Raw genomic sequence first — 20,973 nt, forward strand, 5'->3', positions numbered from 1 at the left:
TTTATGTTTTTATTTTGTATTGTGATTTTAATGCATTTTCTTAATGCAATTAATTGCCTCTTCGTTTGCGAGGGCAAGGAGGGTGCGCAATACCTTGTCTCCTCAGTTGCTCATCTTCACAGTGTCTGTCAGGTTTGTGTTTCCCTCTTGCTACTAGCTGCTCACTAATTCCTGCTATCAGCTGTTTCCTGTTTATCCACCGCCAGTGGCTCGCAAGTGCGGCGTCATCAACAGCTCCTCCCACAAGTCTTCAACAGCCCCTCCCGTTGCGGAAGGCCGCCACGGTCTTTTTAAACTAAAAGGGTTCCGCCAATATGACTACCCTACGAGGCGGAAAGTTGGGCGCCTCAGATCAATTCACCAATCTGGCTCTGTGTGTCTAAACATTTGCAGCTGGCCGGCAAAACGGCCCAACATTCGTGGAAAATCTGGCAGTGTAAAAGGGGCTTCTTTTTCCGGATGTTCTCCTCCCACAGTCCAAAGACATGCAGGTTAATTGGTGACTCTAAATTGCGCGTAGGTGTGAATGTGAGTGTGAATGGTTGTCTGTCTCTATGTGTCAGCCCTGTGATAGTCTGGCGACCTGTCCAGGGTGTACCCTGCCTCTCTTGCAGTGTCAGCTGGGGAAGCTCCAGCTCCCCCGTGACCCCCAACAAAATAAGTGGTTACTGAAAATAAATGAATGAATGAAAAGTGGAATTACAAGCGACTCCATCAGGTGATGCCATGGGGCCCAAAATGACTTTTTCCCATAGACTTACATTGGGAAAGACTCGTCTGTAAATCAGTGGATGCATTTTTTTGAGTGTCGCAACCCCCTCAATAAGACATATTTAAATATCAAACATTTTGAAGAGTCTAGAGGAGCCACAAGATTAAAATAATTTTATTCCCAGTAAAGTTAGCAGTGCGCTAAAGCGGAAGTCAGCCCGTTGGCCAGCAGAATTTTAGCTGCTTGCCTGTGCTTGTTGGCTGTAAGTAGTGGGCTTGCTCTTTGGGTCCCACAATGCAATTTTCAAGCTTTTTTGGCTTCATGCGCCACTGAGAAATTTTTATAGGAATGAACAGGGGCCCACTTCCAATGCTGTATCCAGGACTCTTAATACATCTATGGTACCATGCATGTGTAGCTCTCAACAGAGATGAGAAGGAGGCAAGATGGCTCACTCCTTAGCTACTTTTTTCATCAGCTACAGAAAAAACAATGTTTTTAATCCTTTTATAATTTTTGCCTAATCGAGCCCTGAATCTGGCAGCAATATTTGTTATTTCAGTGAGCAAAATTAATGGTCGTGGGTTAGAGATGAGTAGGTGTCAGTCTCTGTCTGAAATCAAAGACTAATTGCTTCAGAAATTACTAAGACTTTCGAGTGGTAATCTTCCACTGTCATCATTGTAAACTGCGCATGTACCATTTTTACTGATGTTCCTCGCAGTTCCTTTAGAACCAAATATTGAAGACAACCCCATCCATTCTTACACTCCATTCAAACACCCAATGTTCCATTGTATTTTCTTATCTCTTATATACAGGTGGAAGTGCAATCCTAACCAAACCCCCCCGGGGAAAAGTACTAAATTTGGACTTTTTAAAAGACTGTTTTAAGTATTTCACTCGTAGCTCTTTTGCTGTTATTGTTCCTTTGATGTTACGAATTAAACGGAGGCAAAGCTATGAACCATTGTGCTTCACCAAATAATTATCTCATCCTTGGGGCCAATGTCTGGCCCAGAATCTGTTGCCGAGGGTAGAGAAACAAAGAGGGCATTAGATGTCTGACAATGGAGGGGAAAATTAGGTTTTGTTCCTAATGGGAGGAAAGCTAATTGTTTCAAATGAAACAAAAATTTGATTGGCAGAGAAGTGAAATGACTGTCATTCTTTCTGCGAATGCCGAAATGGGGACAAATTAGATGCAAGGGTACTTTCAGTCACACACACAATGATCCATTATCGATTTGACCCATTAAATACATTGGACAATGCATTTAGTGGGTCCAATCAATCGTGAAGGATGAGGACTGGGTTTTTGCAAATAGTTTATAGGGTTCAAAAGTTTATACAAACATGTATTTTTACATACAAAATGATGTCAGGCCAGCAGGACATGATTAATCACACACACATGCACAGGTCATTACATTACTGCGTTTGTTGACAGCAGATTGGATGGAGCAGACAAAGACTTCCCAGACCTCTGTGTATCATGAGCTCAAAAGTGGTCGATGCGTCAAAGTGTTTTATGACTATAATAACTCAGAGGGCATTTTCGACTGTAATTATGGGTGCAGCGGTAATATATTAGGTTTGAAAGCAGAGCTGCGCAATCACAGTGAAGAACAGCCCTCTGGACATGATGGCTTTTATACCACATGCATGGTGAATGACACAATATAACCAAAGCACTGCCAGTTTTAGCTCCGGCGCACCCTCAATACCACAAGACCAAGCATGGCAACCAGTTCCATTTATAACACGTTGGGCTTTATGGAAGTTGTTAGCACAGTTGTAACAAATACTTCATCAAACGTGGCAGTGCTGGGTATGGATTCTTGCCTGTTGCTGCCATATTCGGAGGAGAAATTAGATGTAAAGAGTAGTAATTCCACTGTTCCTACAACCCCAGCAGAGGCTAATTAGCTGTGTTTCAATGGAACAGTTTAATTATTTGAATGGTTTTAAAAACACTCAACATGATGCCAAAACTCTGCATCTGATGAGACAATAATGCTGCACACACTTTAAAAGAAATTCCCTGGTCATTGGGTTTCCACTGCAGCACACTGAAGCAAAATGGCCAGCACATTTACTCGAAAACCAGATTAGAAATACAAAGGCCTATATTGATTGGGTATTCTCCTATTTAACCAGTGCATAATCCGCACTGATAATGGACAGCTACACACAGCTTTGAAGACAATAGCTTTCTTTTTCTCTCACTCACTCTGTGGGTATTAGCAAACTAAGTATGCAGAACAATATAAAAACTGTTTGATCGAAAATTTAAAAGCAAAAATCCATATAAATTATGCTTATGTGCATAAATATGAACATATATTCATACTAATACATGCATAAACTGTCACTTTTGCTAAATATCTATGCCTGTCCTTATCATTCTCTTTGTAGCTAAGGTTAACAAGCATTTGAGGCAAGGAACCAGACATTGATGCTGCCTAGCAGAAAGCATCCAGAGTCTGTGTCTATAAATAGGCATGCCAATTTCTCAACTCTCACACACACATTCACAACACCCTCCAGAGACGTCTGTCAGACTTGCCAGTCTCATCGGAGCTGCCTTCACAATCTTTATTTTTCCACCATTCATTGGTGGCCCCAATTACATTTTATCATTAACTGTTGTTCAGCAGGTTGAGCAGCCTTTGAGGTGGCCAGTATGAGATTAGTGCTGCAAAATAGGCCCAAGCGTTTATTTCTATGCCAAAATTTTAATATTGATTTTTTTTCTCAGTTGTTGTAGCAAGTAGAAACTGGATTATAACCTTTAAAATGTCACTGCTGTGTAAACATCTTAAATAATGCTGTGACTTTCACAGTTGGAGCCCACAGTAGGGATACTCATCTTGCATTGCCCAGGGGCCACAAAATGACAGGAGGCCAAGGGCCAGTCGCAGCAGCCCCAACAGAGGGGCATTTCAAGGATTTGAGGACATTTGGGGCTTAGCCTAGAGCTCTATTGGGTTGTCTGGGGGGTCCTCTCCTTTTTTTGATAAACAAGCTCCATTTTGATGCTTTTTAATGCACTCTGGTATCTAATGGCACACCGGCCCTGTTTGGTTCTGTTCAATCAAACTCAAGTGCGTTTGCCCCCCAAGTGCGGTTCTTTTGGGCAGGTGTGAATACAGCAATCATAGTTGGGTGCGCACCACAACAACCAGACTGAGACCTTCTTGAAGAGGTGGTCTTGCAAGTCTACTACATTTTGTTTACTTCCTGGATTTTTCCTGCGTGGAAATTCTGACCAATCAAGAGCAGCTTTATCGCGCAAGACATTTTATCTGGTCCGCTTGTAAATGCTGCTGTGAGAATACAAACCAACTCTAGGCAAATATGCAACTTTATAACAAAACTAGTCCCTGATTCAGACCAAAGCAAGACAACTCTAGGTCTGAAAGCACCCTTTAAATAATTCCCAGTCTGAAACAGAGTTTGGGGGCCACCTGGTACCCTATCACGGGCTAGATTTGGCCAACGGGCTGTAAATTGAGTATCACTGCTGTTAGCAATCTATGTTTGGAATGAATGTAACTTAGAGAACATTTAAAGGGATACTTTGTCATTTCAACCAGCTCTGTGTCATAAAGATGTGGGTAGTATGTGCAAATAAACTGTGGTGAACTTCCCTTTGTCTTACGAGCGCCCAGATCTCCCTGTTCAACTCTCAGCTCAGATTCACCGGATGACGCATTTTGTGGCGCTGTGCATTCTGGTTGTCATAGGTTTTCTACCTATTGATCAAAAGCAAATGCCAAAGCCTTTTTTTTATCTGTTTTCTCTGGTCGTTTAGCACTTATTTCAAAAGTATTTGTGTCTCTACTGCACAGGCAGCCCAGTTTTATGAAAAGACTATCTTTCCAGCAGTGAAATATGTGTTCAACCAAATAAATAATGTATGAAAAATCCAAATAATTAAAATGTTTTCATACTTTACTGTTGGTCTCCGGTCAAAATTTGGGGTATTTTACGAGGGGTGGGGTAGGTGTTGGGGGGGCCTAAGACTCATGACTTTAGTATATTTTAAACCCTGGCCACGGCCCTGCTCATATACATTATGTATTTCATCTAGCTTCTTTTGCTGTTTGTGACAACAACACAAAAGAGAAGCAGAGTAGTAATTTAAAAAAAATGTTGTCAAATGTTGACATGTGAAAAAAGGAGGAAATAAGACATATTACTTTTGTGCAAACCACACAGTTATTGTGTGGCTGTCCTTAATCATTACCGGGTTGCATCTCTCCTTGGTACCGTCTCTCTCTGCGGTCTGCCTGGTTAAATAAGGGACAAATAAAGATGAATGCGGCAACATGCACATAGCTCTGGGCATGTATGTATAGTCACACACAAACAAAGACGTCTAATTCTCCCAGAAGCAACTGTCCTGATGCATCAGGACACTCCCGGCAGAGCAAGACCACAAACAAGCTCTCCTGTTTGATCTTCATCAGGAACATGACACATACAAAGCCAGCTGATTCACTGGGCATGCAGAGAGAAACTTCAGGCTGTGGCTCTGACTAATTGTTGTGATCCTGCAGTGAGCCATAATAACCATGAAAGACTGCAGTACCGTTTCATCCAACAAAAAAAAAAAGCATCTGATGTCGGCTTTCATTCACCGGCTTGTTCCAGACCACAGCTGTCAGACTGGGAAATTACAGCAAGTGGTGCATCTGTTGCTCATAGCAAAATTTTATCTGAAAAAGAAAGAGTGCTGAAAGTATGTTGCCAAATGGGATTTTTATGTAACAGGACCTTTGAATAGCCGCAGATAAGCTAACAGTTGAAAATATGAGTCAACCTGTGTGTGTGATCTTCTGTTACAGGGTGATTAATGCTGGTAAGAGTGCACTGAACGAGGACCAGGCCTGCTGCGAGGTGGTCGTAGCGAGAAGGAGGCCAATGAGCTACTGCCCTCCCTCCACGCCCAGCAAGACCCCCACAGCCAAGAGACGCAACTCCCTGCCCAACGGAGAGGGCCTGGGGCTCCGTATGGAGCACAGCAAGCTCGGCGAGGTAAGAAAGTCCCATGCACAAATACACACTCCATTTAATGTGTAAGTATATGCACGAGGGTATGCAGCATTCATACATAATGGATTTATTAACAGTTTTGCATGTGACTAAAGTAAGTAAACTAGCAGAAAGTTTGTTAACTCTAAAAGGTAACAGTCATTGTGGACCACCCATCATGGAAAAACACATTTACAGGGAAACTTGGGTATTTTTTTAACTGTCCAATGGTCCAATACTGAGAGAGACCGCTGCAGCCACAGCTGCAAAACAGGCCTGCTTTTCGCTGGTCTGGTGTGTTTGTTACTGTGACTAGTCTCACTAAAGAAGTCTCATGCTAAAATCTTGTGGACTTTCCCAGCTAAATATTCAGCCATGACACTGAGAAACTTTTAGAGAACACTAAGTTCTTTGTACTCCAACACAACCCACTCTTCCTGGCACTCTCCAATTCCCATCAATGTTTCTACTGTTATTTTTCCCGCAATAAGTCACCTCTCGGGAGGTTAAAGAACGAGAGTTCTCCGTAGGTGAGACTCGGTCAACATAACAAACAGACCACTGAAAGGTAAGGAAAAACATTTGATTTCTCTGTCGGGTCATTTCTGTAATGTTGTCAGACACATATAATAACAAATTGAGCCCGTCAATGGCAAAAACAAACACTTGCAAGAAACGTAAATAGACACAATTGCCCATAGAGATTACATTGCAACTAGTCTCTACATACAAACTCTACATTCAGTGAATGTAGAGTCTGTAGGCAAACCCCGGAGATCTTGCCTCCGGAAGAGAGTGGAAGAGCCCTGGTTTCCGGTTGTAGGCTGTTTGTAGTCCACCTGATATTGACCAATCACGTTTGAGCTGGCTGAAGTTGTTGCCAGGTTAAACGGTCCGTGCGGTGAACTAACGAGGCGGAACATAATTGGCGTCATTGCAAACTCTGAATCCATCGCAATGGTTCAGCATATTTACTTATATATAAACGGAAGTCGGAAACGGAAATTCACCTCCTCCGCCCAAATCAAACCGGAATGCCAAAAAATTGGGGGTCTGCCCCCAGAGAATCCAGCCGATGGGTTCCAAGAATGCATTGCAACCTGTTTGGTTGATGTGTCTGCAGAGGTCTCAATACTGGACAAGCTTTTAAAGATCATCATCTCTGTTAGTCACTTAGACCCAAAAACATGGGAACACAGAGTTGAAAAGGTTGAGAAATACTTAATATTTCCGGAAAAATCATCTTGGGTCAAAGCAAGTTTTATTAAACCTCAGGGGTGGAAGTTGTGCAAGGTATATAAATAAAGTTAATTGCCATTTTAACCATAAAAATGATGAAATTGTTAATTATTGTAAATTTGATTCATGTGATTTTTTTCCTGGAAACCTTCATCCAGTGCCACCTCCGCATATTGGCCAGCAGTCGCAAAAACTGTGAGAACTTTTCTCTTAGAGGAAGCAGTTGAGACAAATCATCATTCACATCACGAGGGAGTTTGTACAAAAAAAAAAGTCTGTGTCCAAAGTAGTATATTTCCAGGGTTACACCCTGTGCGCTGCGTGGGAAAGCTTGTATGGAGGTCTGTTAGGAGATGATTGAACTCAAAATGTCCAGAATCCGAATTGCAAATATACTCAAGTAAGTCGTGGTACAGTCATAGTGGGGCACAGCAGCAAAAAAAAGCAAAACTTGAATGTGTGATGGCAGAGATATGACAGAGGTGTGTTCCTCCCTCCAGAGAGAAATAAAAAGAGGTTTGACCTCCCAAACACCTTTACACAGGATGAGTCATGGTATTTTCTCCTGGGTCTCTCCTCCCAGAGATTACTCACACATATTACAAGTCCATCCGGCAGCATTACACATTTCGCGTTGTCTTTGTTTTTTTGAACTGTCAAATGATTTTTCCAAAAAGGACATCACTTGAGCTTACGCATGGTACTGTATGATGAGCTGGTGGAGGATTTTGGCATACTTACATCAGATTACTAGGACAATTTGCAGTATTCAAATATGTAAACTCATATTTATGTTGCTTACTTTCAGTGCAAAAATATACATAATTAACAGTTTCTCATTCATTTAAATTGGAAAAGGTTGTAGGATGATTTTTGCCTCGATATTTATTCTTCTGAGTTTGATTTTAGTCACTTATTTATCAAAGGACGTGATGGTAGGAGTCAAAGTCCTCGTTTCAGAAGGGTGAGAACTGCATCTTATTGCCCCATTAGGTATTCAGTTTATTAACTTCTTCATGCTGTGGGTCCAGTAAATGGGTTTATTATATTTCATTTCTGAATCCAATTACATCCTATTTTTCCCATGTTTCCTCTATACCTGTTGTTACAATTTTTAGTACTTTTTGCATCACTTTGCCTCTTGTGCTGGTCCTGCCTGGGATTATACAGATTTTCCACTGAAGACTCATTATTCTTAAGTTTGGTACAATGGCTCCTGCCCTTTGTTAGTGCATTAAAATTGGGCACCACCATATTTTTAACAAAGTCAGAAGAACCAAAATATTCATTATAGCATCAGTTTATATTACGTCATGAGGGAAATTACTTTTGCAATTTATAGTCTTTAAAAAATAAGTTACATCTGAGTGTGGTTTAAGTTTAGACAGATGTTTCTGGACAACCGCAGCTTTTACTTGTGTGTATGTAAAAAGGAGTCTGGACTTAAATGCTATTAAAGGAGTCTGTAATCATTTCCGTTGCATACTCCAGACTCATTATGTATAGCATTTATGTGTATTAAAAGCCACTGTTTTACTGAAACCCCACTGGTGAATTTGACTTCTGAGGGCCGATGTTCATGTAGGTCCTGTCTTTTAACGCTCTGATTTGGCAACGACAGACAGTTGGTCAGCTACTCATTAGTGGGTATAAATATGTGCATTTTTTAGCTAAAAAAAATAGTTAGAGAAAAAAAAATCAAGGAAAAAAGACCAACAAATGGTCCGCTGTGGTAAAACACCATGCAGAGGATGGACCACCTGGTCCCTAGCAAGCTGCACCAGGTGAAATTGTCCCTCCCAGCTCCCTTACAGTCAAGATGGCAATCAGGACAACAAAAATGGTTGTTTATTCATCACATACTGTGTCTAACTTAAGTGGATTATAACATATGTACATGTATGTACATAGATACAGATGCTGTGGTTCAAAATGAGTCCAAACTTTTCTATGGATGTCTGTTCAGAGCTATGACGAAGGACAAAATGTGGCCTGCAACAGACAGTTACAACTGTGAATCACCACAACCACAAGTGAGCCTTGAGCATACAGTCATAAATGTGCAAACAGAATAGTAGGCTGATTGGTCCAGTAGTTAGCGAGATTAGTTGCAGACAGGCAGATACACATGCACAACCAAACACATGATTCTCTCCAGGCTTACATGTGGCGGAGATAATGATATATGATTTCTGTATGTGTCTGCAGGACAGTGAAGGACTGGTGTTCCACTACTGGGCCTTGTTCGATGGCCACGCCGGTTCAGGTGCAGCAGTCGTCGCCTCCCGCCTACTGCAGCACCACATCGCCTGCCAGCTCCAGGCCGTCATCGAGATCTTACGCAACTTATCCTCCTTGCCCCCGACTGTTCTGGGCGAGGAGCCCGAAAACAACCCCTACCTCCAGGGAAACACCCCAGGCCCTCACCGAGCCCTGACCCGAGCCGCTTCCCTGCGGGGGGCCGCAGGTGCGCCAGGCTCCCCGTGCAACACCCCGCCTCCGCCTCGCTTCTTTACCGAGAAGAAGATCCAGCACGAGAGCTTGGTGATAGGAGCCATAGAGAACGCCTTCAAAGAGATGGTGAGAGGCAGGTGCAAGGTCATGATAAAGCAGATTGCTCATCCTGATGGGTCCTGAAAGCACTCACAGGAAGCAGCTCTGTCATGCATCATTAGCTTACACTTTAGGATTTTGGCTGGGAGTCTTATGTTGGGAAATGTACATTATCTTCTTGCTGGGATCAGTTGTCCGACCTCTCAGTTACAGACTTGCCTCCTTGTTATCGTTTTATTAACAACATCTTTAGCACCTATACCACTTTCACCTCTGCTCCAAGTTCAGCACTTTGAAAATACAATTTTCAGATATTTAGGCTACTTGAACATTTTTACGTTATAGCAGGAAAAGCACAGGTGTAATAACTAACTATAGCTGCATTCCTATTATATGAACAAGAGTCCTCATACTGGGCATTTTGACTTACAGAAGTGGCTTACAGGGACATGTTTTTGTATCTTAGTGACTAATGGAGAGAACAGCTTTTGAAACTGGTCCAGTACTGAGTGAGAGTTGCAGCTGGCAGCGGTGAAACAGGCTGCACTATAACCATTCTGGGCATGTTTGTACCATCAATTTAGGTCCACTAAAAGTGCTTGTATTTACCACTGACCGGCTCACATTATTATTTTAATTGTCTGGCAGTATTATAAAAAGGATCCCCACAGAGTCAGACCTTTTCGTTAAAGAGTAAGATCATTTTTGTTTAGCCAAAGCCACCAGACTCCATTTAAATAACCAGTAATTTTATCATCGTAAAACACACTTCATTTAAAGTTGACTGAAACAAAATTTAAAATTGAAAAGCTGTCTTGTTCGTCCTCCACTGTTCCAACAATCACCAGCTCTGGTTTGGTTGAAATAAACCCTTAATTTTGTGATTTAAATGTAAAAATATGCTGGCAGTATACACACTAAAATTAACGTTTATTTAAATGGAGTCTGGTGAGTTTGGTGAAAGCAAATTCCGGGGTTGTTTCTGCTTCAAGAAAAAGGTCTATCTCTGCACAGCATCATGTTTCACAGTTAAAAGAGGACACCAGGCAGGTTTGAAACAAGAAGCCAGCTTTAATGTAATAAAGCTGAAACCAAAAGAAAAAAAAAGGCAGACAACAACACTGAGGGAGAGGGCTGAGGTCAAATAAGGTACAGAGAAAAAACACAATTTACTGAATTGAGAACAAACAGGTACTGGATCAAGGAACACCAGTGACCAATGCAGACAGATTGACAAAGGACAAGGCGAACACAAAGACTGAATACACAAGGAGAGCAGGCAGGTAATGAGGAACAGGTGACAGCAGGGTTGATGAGGAGCAGGTGAAACAAATCAGGGCAGGGCAGACAATTACTGTGGTAGGATAACACAAATGCAGGAAGAGAAACCAGACATGACATATGAGGAGCGAACCTATGAAATAGAAATGAATGAATAGCATGAAACAGGGAAAACCCCAAACCAAGAAAACAATATGAAAAGCTCAAGGTAGCAGACTTCAAATAAAAACCCAGGACCATGACACAGGGATCCTTTCTATAATTTTGTGAGACACTTAGAGTGACAATCTGAGCCAGTGGCAAAAACAAGCAAGTGGATACTTTGGAGCTGGATTCATCAGTGTTAGCTGCAGTGCTCACAAATAATAATAAAAAAAAATCTTAAATATCATTGTCTCCAGTACTCACTTTGACACAAAAACACGGGAAAATTAAGTCCAGGTTGAAAAACACCAAAGTTATCCCTTAAATAGTTAATACATTACTGTACTTCCATTGAGTCATCATAAGATTGTTTCAACACACAATCTGTTATGTATTAACTTTTTTGTTCAATTCACTACTACTACTACTACTACTATAATTATTCAACAAATGTGATTTAATTGTTTTCCAACTGGAAGTTAAGTGCAGTCACACAAATTTAGAGCTGAAATCAACTTTGATGATCACTTCATGTTTTCTGTATTTTTTTCAAAGCAGAAAAATGGGTTAAAGGTCTAATGTGTAGGATTTCGTGGCTTCAAGCAGAGAGGTTGCAAAACTAAAACTTATTTTGTGTACTAAGGAAGCATGTAGGACAGGGATCAGCAAAAGCCACAAAACATATTTTAACCCCTATAATGAAGGTAGCACAGCCTATTTAGTCTAAATTAGCCAACCAATATTACTAATAGGTCTAAATGAGCATTCATTAATTTGTTTTACCACAGGGTGGCTGTTCTGCAGTGGGCAATTTATGACTATTTGGAACTTTAACTTTGCAGAGTTGGTGGCAAAAGCAAATAAGGTTGTTCACACACTGTAACATTCTCTATTCTCATTCAAAACTTTACGTTTTTGGATTTGGACTCCATAGCTAGCCTAGCCAGGAAGATGTAAGCCTAGCCACTGCTCCTGAGGTGTGGCAAAATTTGGAGGAAAAGGCATCAAGCCATAGATGTTTGAAGCACATTTTAGTTGAAAAAATGTTTTAACTTTTGTTTTTGTTTTGTTTTGTTTTGGGTTTTTTTGGTGCATAATTTCTTTAAAATGTTAAAAAAAAGACAAATATTTTTTTCCATTTGATTTTTTTTTCTCAAGGCCACAGGGAACCCCTAAAGAAGGGCTAATGTGGCACCGCAGCCACAGGTTGCCTAGCCGTGGTGTAGGAGAACTATGGTGGCCAATGTGACGACACAAAAACACAAATGGCCTGTTTTTTGTCTGTTCTGGGCTACTGTAGAAACAACATGGCGGACTCCGTGGAAGAGGACCCGCTCTGTATGTAGATACAAACAGCTCATTCTTAGGTAACGCAAACACAACAATTTTTATTTTCAGCTGATTATAAACCAAAATAAACTTTCATAAATATGAATACATACTTTATACCAGCTCTGCCAGTAGACACCCCTTAAATCCCACACTAGACCTTTAAAATACTAGGCACATCAAAAGTTGGCAAAGATTAGGATTAAGGAGTAAGTTGTGGTTAGGTTTTATATTGATAACAAAATACTTAGATCACTGATAGTTGATTTATGATATAAATTATAGGCAGAAATGTGTTTCTCTGTAGCTGATGGTCAGTAGATAATTAAGTATGGTTAAAATCCCTTTAGATGCCCTTTGCAGTTTATTGGAGGCTAGTTAGGAGGATATATTTTGTCATATTTCAATTGATATGTGTTAGAGTATTACACTTTTTTAAGATATCTTGAATGAAGTCATCACACAATAATGACACTAGATTATAAATCCTCAAATGTATTTAATTTGAATGAATTATGTAGCTGTTTGCCTGGGAAACACCTGGAATCATCTCACCATGTTTTCTTATTTGAAGGAAAATATTAACACTGGAGTGCACAGCCTGTCAAATTGTATAATTTTTGCACACTGCCACTGTGTGTGTGTGCAGTAAATATTTACATGAATACTAAGCAGATATGGAAATGTAGTTACTGAAGGGGCTAACACATGCAAATAAGTCGAGATAAACAAAAGCTGGTATCAATTTCTGAAATTGTTTTTGCTGATATAATATGCGATTGCTATATACACTGACCTGAGGGCAGGAACACACACATATTAAGCAACACACACACACATTTTACCGAGATGCTCACAAAGATTATTTTCCACCACAACCTTTAGTGGCTCTGTTTACAGTTTATTTCGACATCTGGCTGCCTCAGAGAGCTGCTGATGAAATGATGGCTGCAGGGTAAATGCCACTCAACCGCGCACATATGACTGTGGATGTCTGCCGCTGTGGATCAAAGGCAGCATCTGACTAATATGTCTCAAGCAGTTTGCTTTTTAATCAAGGTATTTAGCCAAAGTTCTTTATTGTTAAAGAATTAGCTACAGGGGAGTCTGCTTTTTATGTCACCAGATGTATCATGAAGTTTTTAATTTATACAGAAATCTGCAGTCCATTTCCAAAAGAGAACGCATTATTTTGCACCATTAAATTGTGTTTCATTGTTTCTTTTAAATTGCCTTGTGAAGAGATATCTGTAGAAGCCAAAGTCTACACAGTATAACCACTAGATGGCAATGGAAAACAGCCCACGCCGCTCCAGCTGGACCCTGCGGTACCCAGATTAAACAGATCACTGTGAAAGCTCCTCAGATCAACCCCCTGCCACCCTTTCCCGCTTGTGGAGAAAACGAAGCCTCCTTACTCTTGATTTGACGTCTTTGTAGGAGATTATCGCCGCATCAGTTAAAGCTGTGGCCTTTATAGAAGGAAGTCCACGTGCAGGAAAAGAAACTGCTCATCAGAGAGTTGTGTCTGCAGGGTCTCTGCAAGATGGGAATGCAGAGAAACCCACGTGATTAGATTCCTATTGTAGAAGGTCAAAATGTAACAAATGCATAATAAGCATTGTGAAATTGCGGGGGAAAAACAGCGCTCTGAGTGTGTGCATTAGTCTAAAGCCTCTTGAACCTTGACATGCTGAGGCAATGTACAGTACAACCCCTCTCACATTTCGCTGTCTACATTATTCATGCACGACAAGTTGTTGTTTACTGACACGCGGTCAGCGGTCAGGTTAAGCCAATCGATAGTCTGCGGCGATGCCCACACATCGTCTGACTCTCTAAAAAGTTGATCAGATTTTCCTGCCTCTTGCTTTCTTTCTGATTGTTTCTCTCCGTCTCTCTCTGACGGCCGTGCAGTCACATTTACGAATGTTATTGAATAGAAGGAAGGCAGAGACTGCGTATTTAAAGTTTCCCTCTGCATATGTGGGCTGCCTGCAGTGTGGGTTTTTGACTTTTACTGTCGCACTGTGGGTGGACGTGGGAGGGTTTTTATTTTTTTCTTTTGTGCTTCTTAAGTAAGGTTTCATTAAAGATTGACAACTGTCTCTCCCTTTGCCAGGATGCCCAGATTGAGAGGGAGAAGCAAGTCTACAGCATCACAGGAGGGTGCACAGCTCTCACCGTGGTTTACCTGCTAGGGAAGCTATATGTTGGGAACGCAGGTGACAGCAGGTGTGTATGCTTACTTTCTCTCCACTGTTTGACAGAATCTATAAAGCAGGCAGTGATTATCACACCGCAGTAGAATCTAGAGACCCAAAGACATATGATGTCAGTACATTATGACGGTCCTCTTGCTGTTTTGGACGCTGTCCTGGCCAACCTCAGCAGGACATTGGCTGATATGGAAGAGTAGTCACCTGATCACCTGGGCCTGCCATGCTATAAAAGCTGGTCCACGTGTGCTCTGTGTCTCACTTAAGCCTTACAGCCTTATTTTGCTTTTGCACCTTCAGCACCTCCACAGCTCATCTATGCATTGCTGTCATAGCTAACATTCGTCATTTTCACACCCTATTCGTATTAGTTTGTATAAATTATGTTTGTTTTTAAGGTGTAATGTGCAGGATTTAGTGGCATCTAGTGATAAGGTTGCTGATTGCAACCAGCTGAAACTTCTCTTGTGTACAAAGCATGTTAGCGAACTATGGTGGCTGATGCAAAAACACAAATTGCCCAATCTAGAGCCAGTGTTTGGATTGTCCATTCTGGGCTAATGCTACCTGCTGCATTTAGTGATAAACGGCTCATTCTAAGCGAACAAATACACAGCAATTCGTATTTCCATTGTTTATACGCTAATAAAAATGTAGTTATGAATATGTTATTCCATTATTGCCAATATAAGCCCCTAAATCCTAGACACTGGGATTATGCTATAGAATGCTCCAGGAATGACAGTTTTCTGTGGGCTGACGCAGAACTTAGCATCGCCCTGTTTCCCTCATCAAAGAGCCAATGGGATTTTTCCATTGGATTTTGGATTAATACCGAAAATATGCTCTGTGGCGTTTATGATACTTACTCGTTTTGTTCAGCAAGATAGTCTTCACAAATGAACAGCACTTTCATAATCATTGAAGCCTAAATGCAATCGTCAGAAGTAAAAAGCTAATGTTAGGCTAATAAACAAACTACACTGCGGTCGCATGACCTAAAGTCACCACCATAAGAAGATTGAAAAGCCCTGTTGTCACTGCACGGTGTGATGACGTTCGTTCTGTAGTCTCATTTAACCACTAACTGCCTTTTGTAGGACACATAGAAGCTTCAAAGTTCACGCCTGAGGTATTTACTGACATATTTTATGTCGAACAAAACGTGAAAGTCTCTTTAGCTTGTGTTAACCACAGACCTTATTTCAGGCATCTAACCAAAAACCCATTGACTTTGAGACGAGGGAACCATGAGTGGTAAAATGCTAACTCATTTCTGGGTTTAAGGACTCATTCCTTGGGCGCTCTATAGAGACAGAGTGCAGTTAGGTCCAACCACACTAGAGGGGAAGGCCATTCGTCACTCTCTTGATATTGTATTGCGTGAAGGTGCCTCCTTTTCATTTCCGCCTGTTATCAAGCAGTAGAAAAATGTCTAAAAGCTGCTGTGTAATAGGATGCACTACCAACAGGTTATAGCCCAGAACTACCTTTTTTAAGCTGAAAAACTGAGCTCTTAATAAGAGTAAAGTGGATACAGGCAATAGGACGTGAGGCATCAGCAAGAAGAATAGGAAAACTGTGGGATCCTAACGCTCATAAATAAATTCCAGTTGCTAATTTTGCCAGACAGACTGTAGAGGTTGAAGCTAACTAAGCTATGTAATGCCTGGTTTTAATCTTTGTTAGGTAAAGTGATGATCTTAACAGGTGATTCGATAAAACAGTTGTCAATATTAAAGTATGCCACTACTGGCCTAGAGTGGGATCGTTACTCCAAGATAAACAAGGTAAAGAGATGAGGACACCAAGACAGACTGATTATATTGAGTTTGTGAATATAATATTTCTTCTCAGGTAGACATAGAGTGTTAAAATAATTGTTTGACATGCTGTAATCTAATGTTTTTAGCAAGTTACAGCCATTTTTCTTGGTGTTTCAGCCATTGGTTGTACATTATGGCAGCGATAGTTTTTCCGTTCTGGTGGACAAATTTGCACATCCTAGGTTAGCGAAGCAATGACCCACCCTACACTCCCGATGATTGGCTAGTGCTTGTTGCCTTCATTGATTGGATTGGTTAGCCTTAGCCAAGGGGAGTGGGATTGGTTAGGGCTAGGGTGAGAATGTGAGGGTAGGCTGATCAGAGGCAGAATAAGGCAGAGTGAGGTTGGCCATTCCTTCGCTATCCTAGGATTCGCAAATTCACCTCCAGTGGGCGTGGTTTTCAGAGTGTGACACATCGCGCTCTGTCTCTATGCAGGAGTGGTCGGTTACTTTTCGTAAACACAACACTGAAACTTCGCTCGTCCTTCACCTGCTTATACGTACACTGCAAGCTGCTATTGTAGGAAAGTTATATTTAGCTTTGTCTTGGATGCATGCTGTTATGACCTGATCGCTACCTTTTTATTAAGTCCCAACCTCACCTGAGTGCTGTAGGGCTAAACACACACAACATCCCTAACATATCACTCACAGCAAACTAAGAAGAAAATACAGGCAGAGGGCAAAGTCTCTGCAGATAAATACACCACCACACACTTCTAGTGGGTCATATGTGATGATTGAGAGGGATTAGTGCTGTATGAGTCTAAACATTGTTTTTTAGGAAAGTCTTGCATAGGCCCCTCCTTGTCATGTTCTCTAACACATTTGTTACAACATGATGGGGCAGGAAAGTCCATTGAAATGAAAGGTTGTATGTACATTACTCTTTGTGTGTTTTCAGGGCCATCATTATCAGAAACAATGAGATCATCCCCATGTCGACAGAGTTCACACCGGAATCAGAACGACAGCGACTGCAGTTCCTGGTAAGAAAACACTGTACCATTTCTGTTTTTATGTCTAACAACAAACAGTGTTTATGTGTCTTATTTTGAAAAGATAGCACATACTAAAATGTGATCTAAATCTTGACAAATACATGTAGTAATTTAGTCACTCAAAGTCATGACAGTTTATTTAGTTGAACAAAGAAACTACTTTTTGGTGGCCACAGTTTCTCACAGTGTGTTCACACAACAAGCAACACGATCAGCAAGGCTTCTGAAGTCCATCACTTTCCCATAGAGCCGTGCCACAGGGAAAATCAACCAATGTGAGGACACTCAGCTGTCAGCTCAGAGTAGCGGGCTGTGATCGACCATTTGAGAGTCGGTGGCAGTAAGCAGTGACGCTTCCATGTTTCCTTTTGATTGTATGAATAAATCTGGAAGATAATGTTTGGATAAATTCTCTAGTTGCCTCTTTAGTTGGAGGCAGTAGAAAGCTCACTACCAAATACTTTTTTTTCTGCCAATATTGCCTGCATAGATATATCGAGGCCCATTTTTGCCGGTAAAAGAAAAATCCGATAAAAACTCTGCCTTTTGGTGGAAAAAAGGATCCTGTAAGTCATTATGAGAAATTGTAAAAAAGTGTTGTAATATTTTTTGAGATACCAACTTAATATTTCGAGAATAGTCATCTGTCATTATTTTGAAATACTGAGTCATTGTTCTGAGTTATGAAGTCATTATTTCAACAAAGTTTCTCACTATAATGACTCTTTTTTCATCACTGGCAGAAATGGGCTACCATACCGATATCTATGTGCATTATCATATATTAAGAAAGAGCGAAGTCGAGGCTGACCAATACGTTTGAATTGTATTATCGCCGATATATCAGCATATGTGTTTGCAGGTAATTAACAAGAAATTCCAGCACAGAAATGCCAGAGAGGTGTGCGAGTTAGATTACAAATAGTGCCTTCATTACACAGTTTGTCCACCAGAGAGCAATGACATCTTTATTTTTCAACTGTAAAATATCCTGCTTAGTACAATTCTTTAATAGCCAAAGTTAAGGGAAGATGTAGGGGGATTTAGTGACATCTAGTGGTGAGAATTGCAGATTGCAACCAACTGAAACTTCTACCAGTTAGAAATCTTTTTCTTTGTTCAAGAGGTTTTTACCGAGAGCCGAACTATCTGTAGAGGTCACTTCCTCTCCAAAACAAAAGGACTGGGTGATTTTAAACTGTAAAAATACTGAATAAAGCACTTTTGTGTTACAAAGAATCCATGTTTTTCTAATGCTTTCATCGTGGAGGGGCTGCTAACTACAGAGACTGACGCGAAAATGTGAATTGCCCTATCTTGAGCCAGTGTTTGGTTTGTACGTTCTGGGCTACTGTAGAAACATGGCATTGCAACATGCCGATTACCATTGACTGCTCCCTGTTTAGATATAAACGGCTTATTATAAGGTAACGAAAACCCAGTGATTCTTATTTTCAGGTGATTATACACTAAAGAAAACATATTTATTATATAATATTATAGTTCTGTCAATGCATCTCCCTAAGCTCCCTAAGCTAGGCACTATCCCTATATCATCAATGGGAGCCTTCTACACTCTTCTGCACACGTCAATCACATCAGCCTCGGCCAGTATTCTATCAGAAACTGTCAACTCTCCATTTTCATATTATCAGTCTCAAAATATGAGTCAGGTTGGAGACTGAAGTGACAAAAACCCAATGTGATGAAAGATGACTTTCATTTAATCTGCCACATATTTAGCTGCTTGACTGACTTGAAGACCACCCCTGTGCCCTCCAGGGTTTTATGCAGCCTCACCTGTTAGGAAATGAGTTCACGCACCTGGAATTTCCCCGGAGAGTTCAGAGGAAGGAGGTGGGCAAGAGGATGCTCTACAGAGATTTCACCATGAATGGATGGTGAGTCGTCCTCTGTCTTTTCTTTATCATCTCTTTTGCACACTATTTTCACTGAGCAGACAAAGCACTTCAGGACGCCAGGTCTCAGCCATCCTGCGAATGTGTGCTTAAGATAAATGACCCGCCTTATCGCGAATCACACCTGTCAAATTATGATGTGAGATGAAAATGTTGTGGGATGGCGGACAGCCCTCTCCAGCTGCATCCACCTTTTAAATGGCACAATAATCTGAAAGAGAATACCTGAGTTGCTGCTGTGCTGGAGTCTGTCTCCACGTCTCTCTCACTGCCTTTACCACTGCTTTTACTCTCCTATACAGCGAGAGTTGAAGAGACCAGCATAGAGCTAATGAGGGAGCAGCCTGACTTGATATGATATAATGATACAGCAGAGATGGCCCTGTATGTGCAATGTTCTGCGGGCTAGCGAGGCACCATGCTGTTCGACTCTAGCTTCAGTGGAAGCCAGTAATGAGATGTGCTTTTACTGCTACTCTCGGTCTCACTCACACTCACTCACTGATGCATACAGCCACATACAGCACTGTGTGCATTGTGATGTATATTTCACCATAACACCACCCCTCAGGAGCAGAAATGTGCCAGCCAGGATGTGCCACTGTGTGGGCTACTGCTATGTTTCTCTTCACATCCAACCGTGGAAGCAGTTTGGAGTCTTTTTTTATTTACTGTGTCTGGGCTGGATATCATTTGAAATGTTTCAATCGGCCTGGGTCACAAAACGAGGCAGCTGGAGAATAATTTTGAGGGATCTGAGGAAGCCAGGAGATATATAATGACTCCACTTTCGGCAACTGTGGCTTGTTACCGCAAGCAGCTACATCTGAGGTACCCTTGAGCAAGGCAATGTTCACTGGAGCTCTTCAAAGGGGCTAAACCGCTGATCAAAGTTTCTCACAGCCCGAGGTGATGTCTTTAAATTGCTTGTTTTGTCCAACACATGGTCTAAAAGCAGTAAAACCTCAACAGTGAATGGGTGGCATCTATGATTAAACACTAAATGTGTGTGGCTCTGAAATGCAAAGTACGACCATCCTGAAAATGAGCATTCTGGTTTGGCAGTACTTGACAACAGTGGGAGGATAAATTAGTGCAGTGTGTGACTCAGTGTTGACGAGCAGGGATCCAACACAAAGGCACAAAGGCCAGACAGAGTTGTTGCACTCGGGTTGGGAAATCTCGCCTGCGAGATAGACAAATGGGCAGAGAGAGAGACGCAGACTGACAGACGGAGCAATCCATGGTCAGACGTGACGCCGTTTGAAGTTGTTGATATTCTTCACTGACTGGCGACGCCAAGTCTAATCTAGCTAGTTTAAGTACGTTCGCGTCAGCCGGCGAGTCTTTCAGTCCGACATCAAAGCTCCGTTCCTAAGTGCGTTTTCAGATCTCCTGCTTCCATTTGTGCACTTCTGAACTCGTTTTTGTGTTGTTTGCTCGTGTGTGCTAAGATCCCCTCCCCCTCGCTTTCTCTCGCTAAATTTTTCAGCAGCGAAAAACACTTGTTATAGCACTCAGGAGAGACGGTGCGATGAGACACAGAGTCAGAACCTACAAGAAGGATGGCGGTGGCTTTGTTTCTCACCTACGGGGTGTTTATTAACAAGAGTTGAGCAAGAGCAGGAACAAATGGTGGGAAAAAGGGAAGTGAATGTTGGTTGCAAAGCTGACAAACACGAGACCTAAAAAACTCACAGGCTGATAT

General features: G+C 41.4%; 1 protein-coding gene across 1 annotated transcript in view; it reads left to right on the forward strand.

Moving 5' to 3' along the window:
• The window catches only part of LOC125882785 (protein phosphatase 1H-like), a 43,406-nt gene that overhangs the window by 7,325 nt on the left and 15,108 nt on the right, over positions 1-20,973 (forward strand). Inside the window, exons 2-6 of the mRNA XM_049566640.1 lie at positions 5,566-5,755; positions 9,200-9,571; positions 14,421-14,533; positions 17,250-17,334; positions 19,129-19,247. Of these exons, the coding sequence (XP_049422597.1) occupies positions 5,566-5,755; positions 9,200-9,571; positions 14,421-14,533; positions 17,250-17,334; positions 19,129-19,247 (879 nt within the window). The remainder of the gene's footprint in view (positions 1-5,565; positions 5,756-9,199; positions 9,572-14,420; positions 14,534-17,249; positions 17,335-19,128; positions 19,248-20,973) is intronic.

This window comes from Epinephelus fuscoguttatus, linkage group LG22, assembly GCF_011397635.1.
Source record: "Epinephelus fuscoguttatus linkage group LG22, E.fuscoguttatus.final_Chr_v1".
Classification (NCBI taxonomy): domain Eukaryota; kingdom Metazoa; phylum Chordata; class Actinopteri; order Perciformes; family Serranidae; genus Epinephelus; species Epinephelus fuscoguttatus.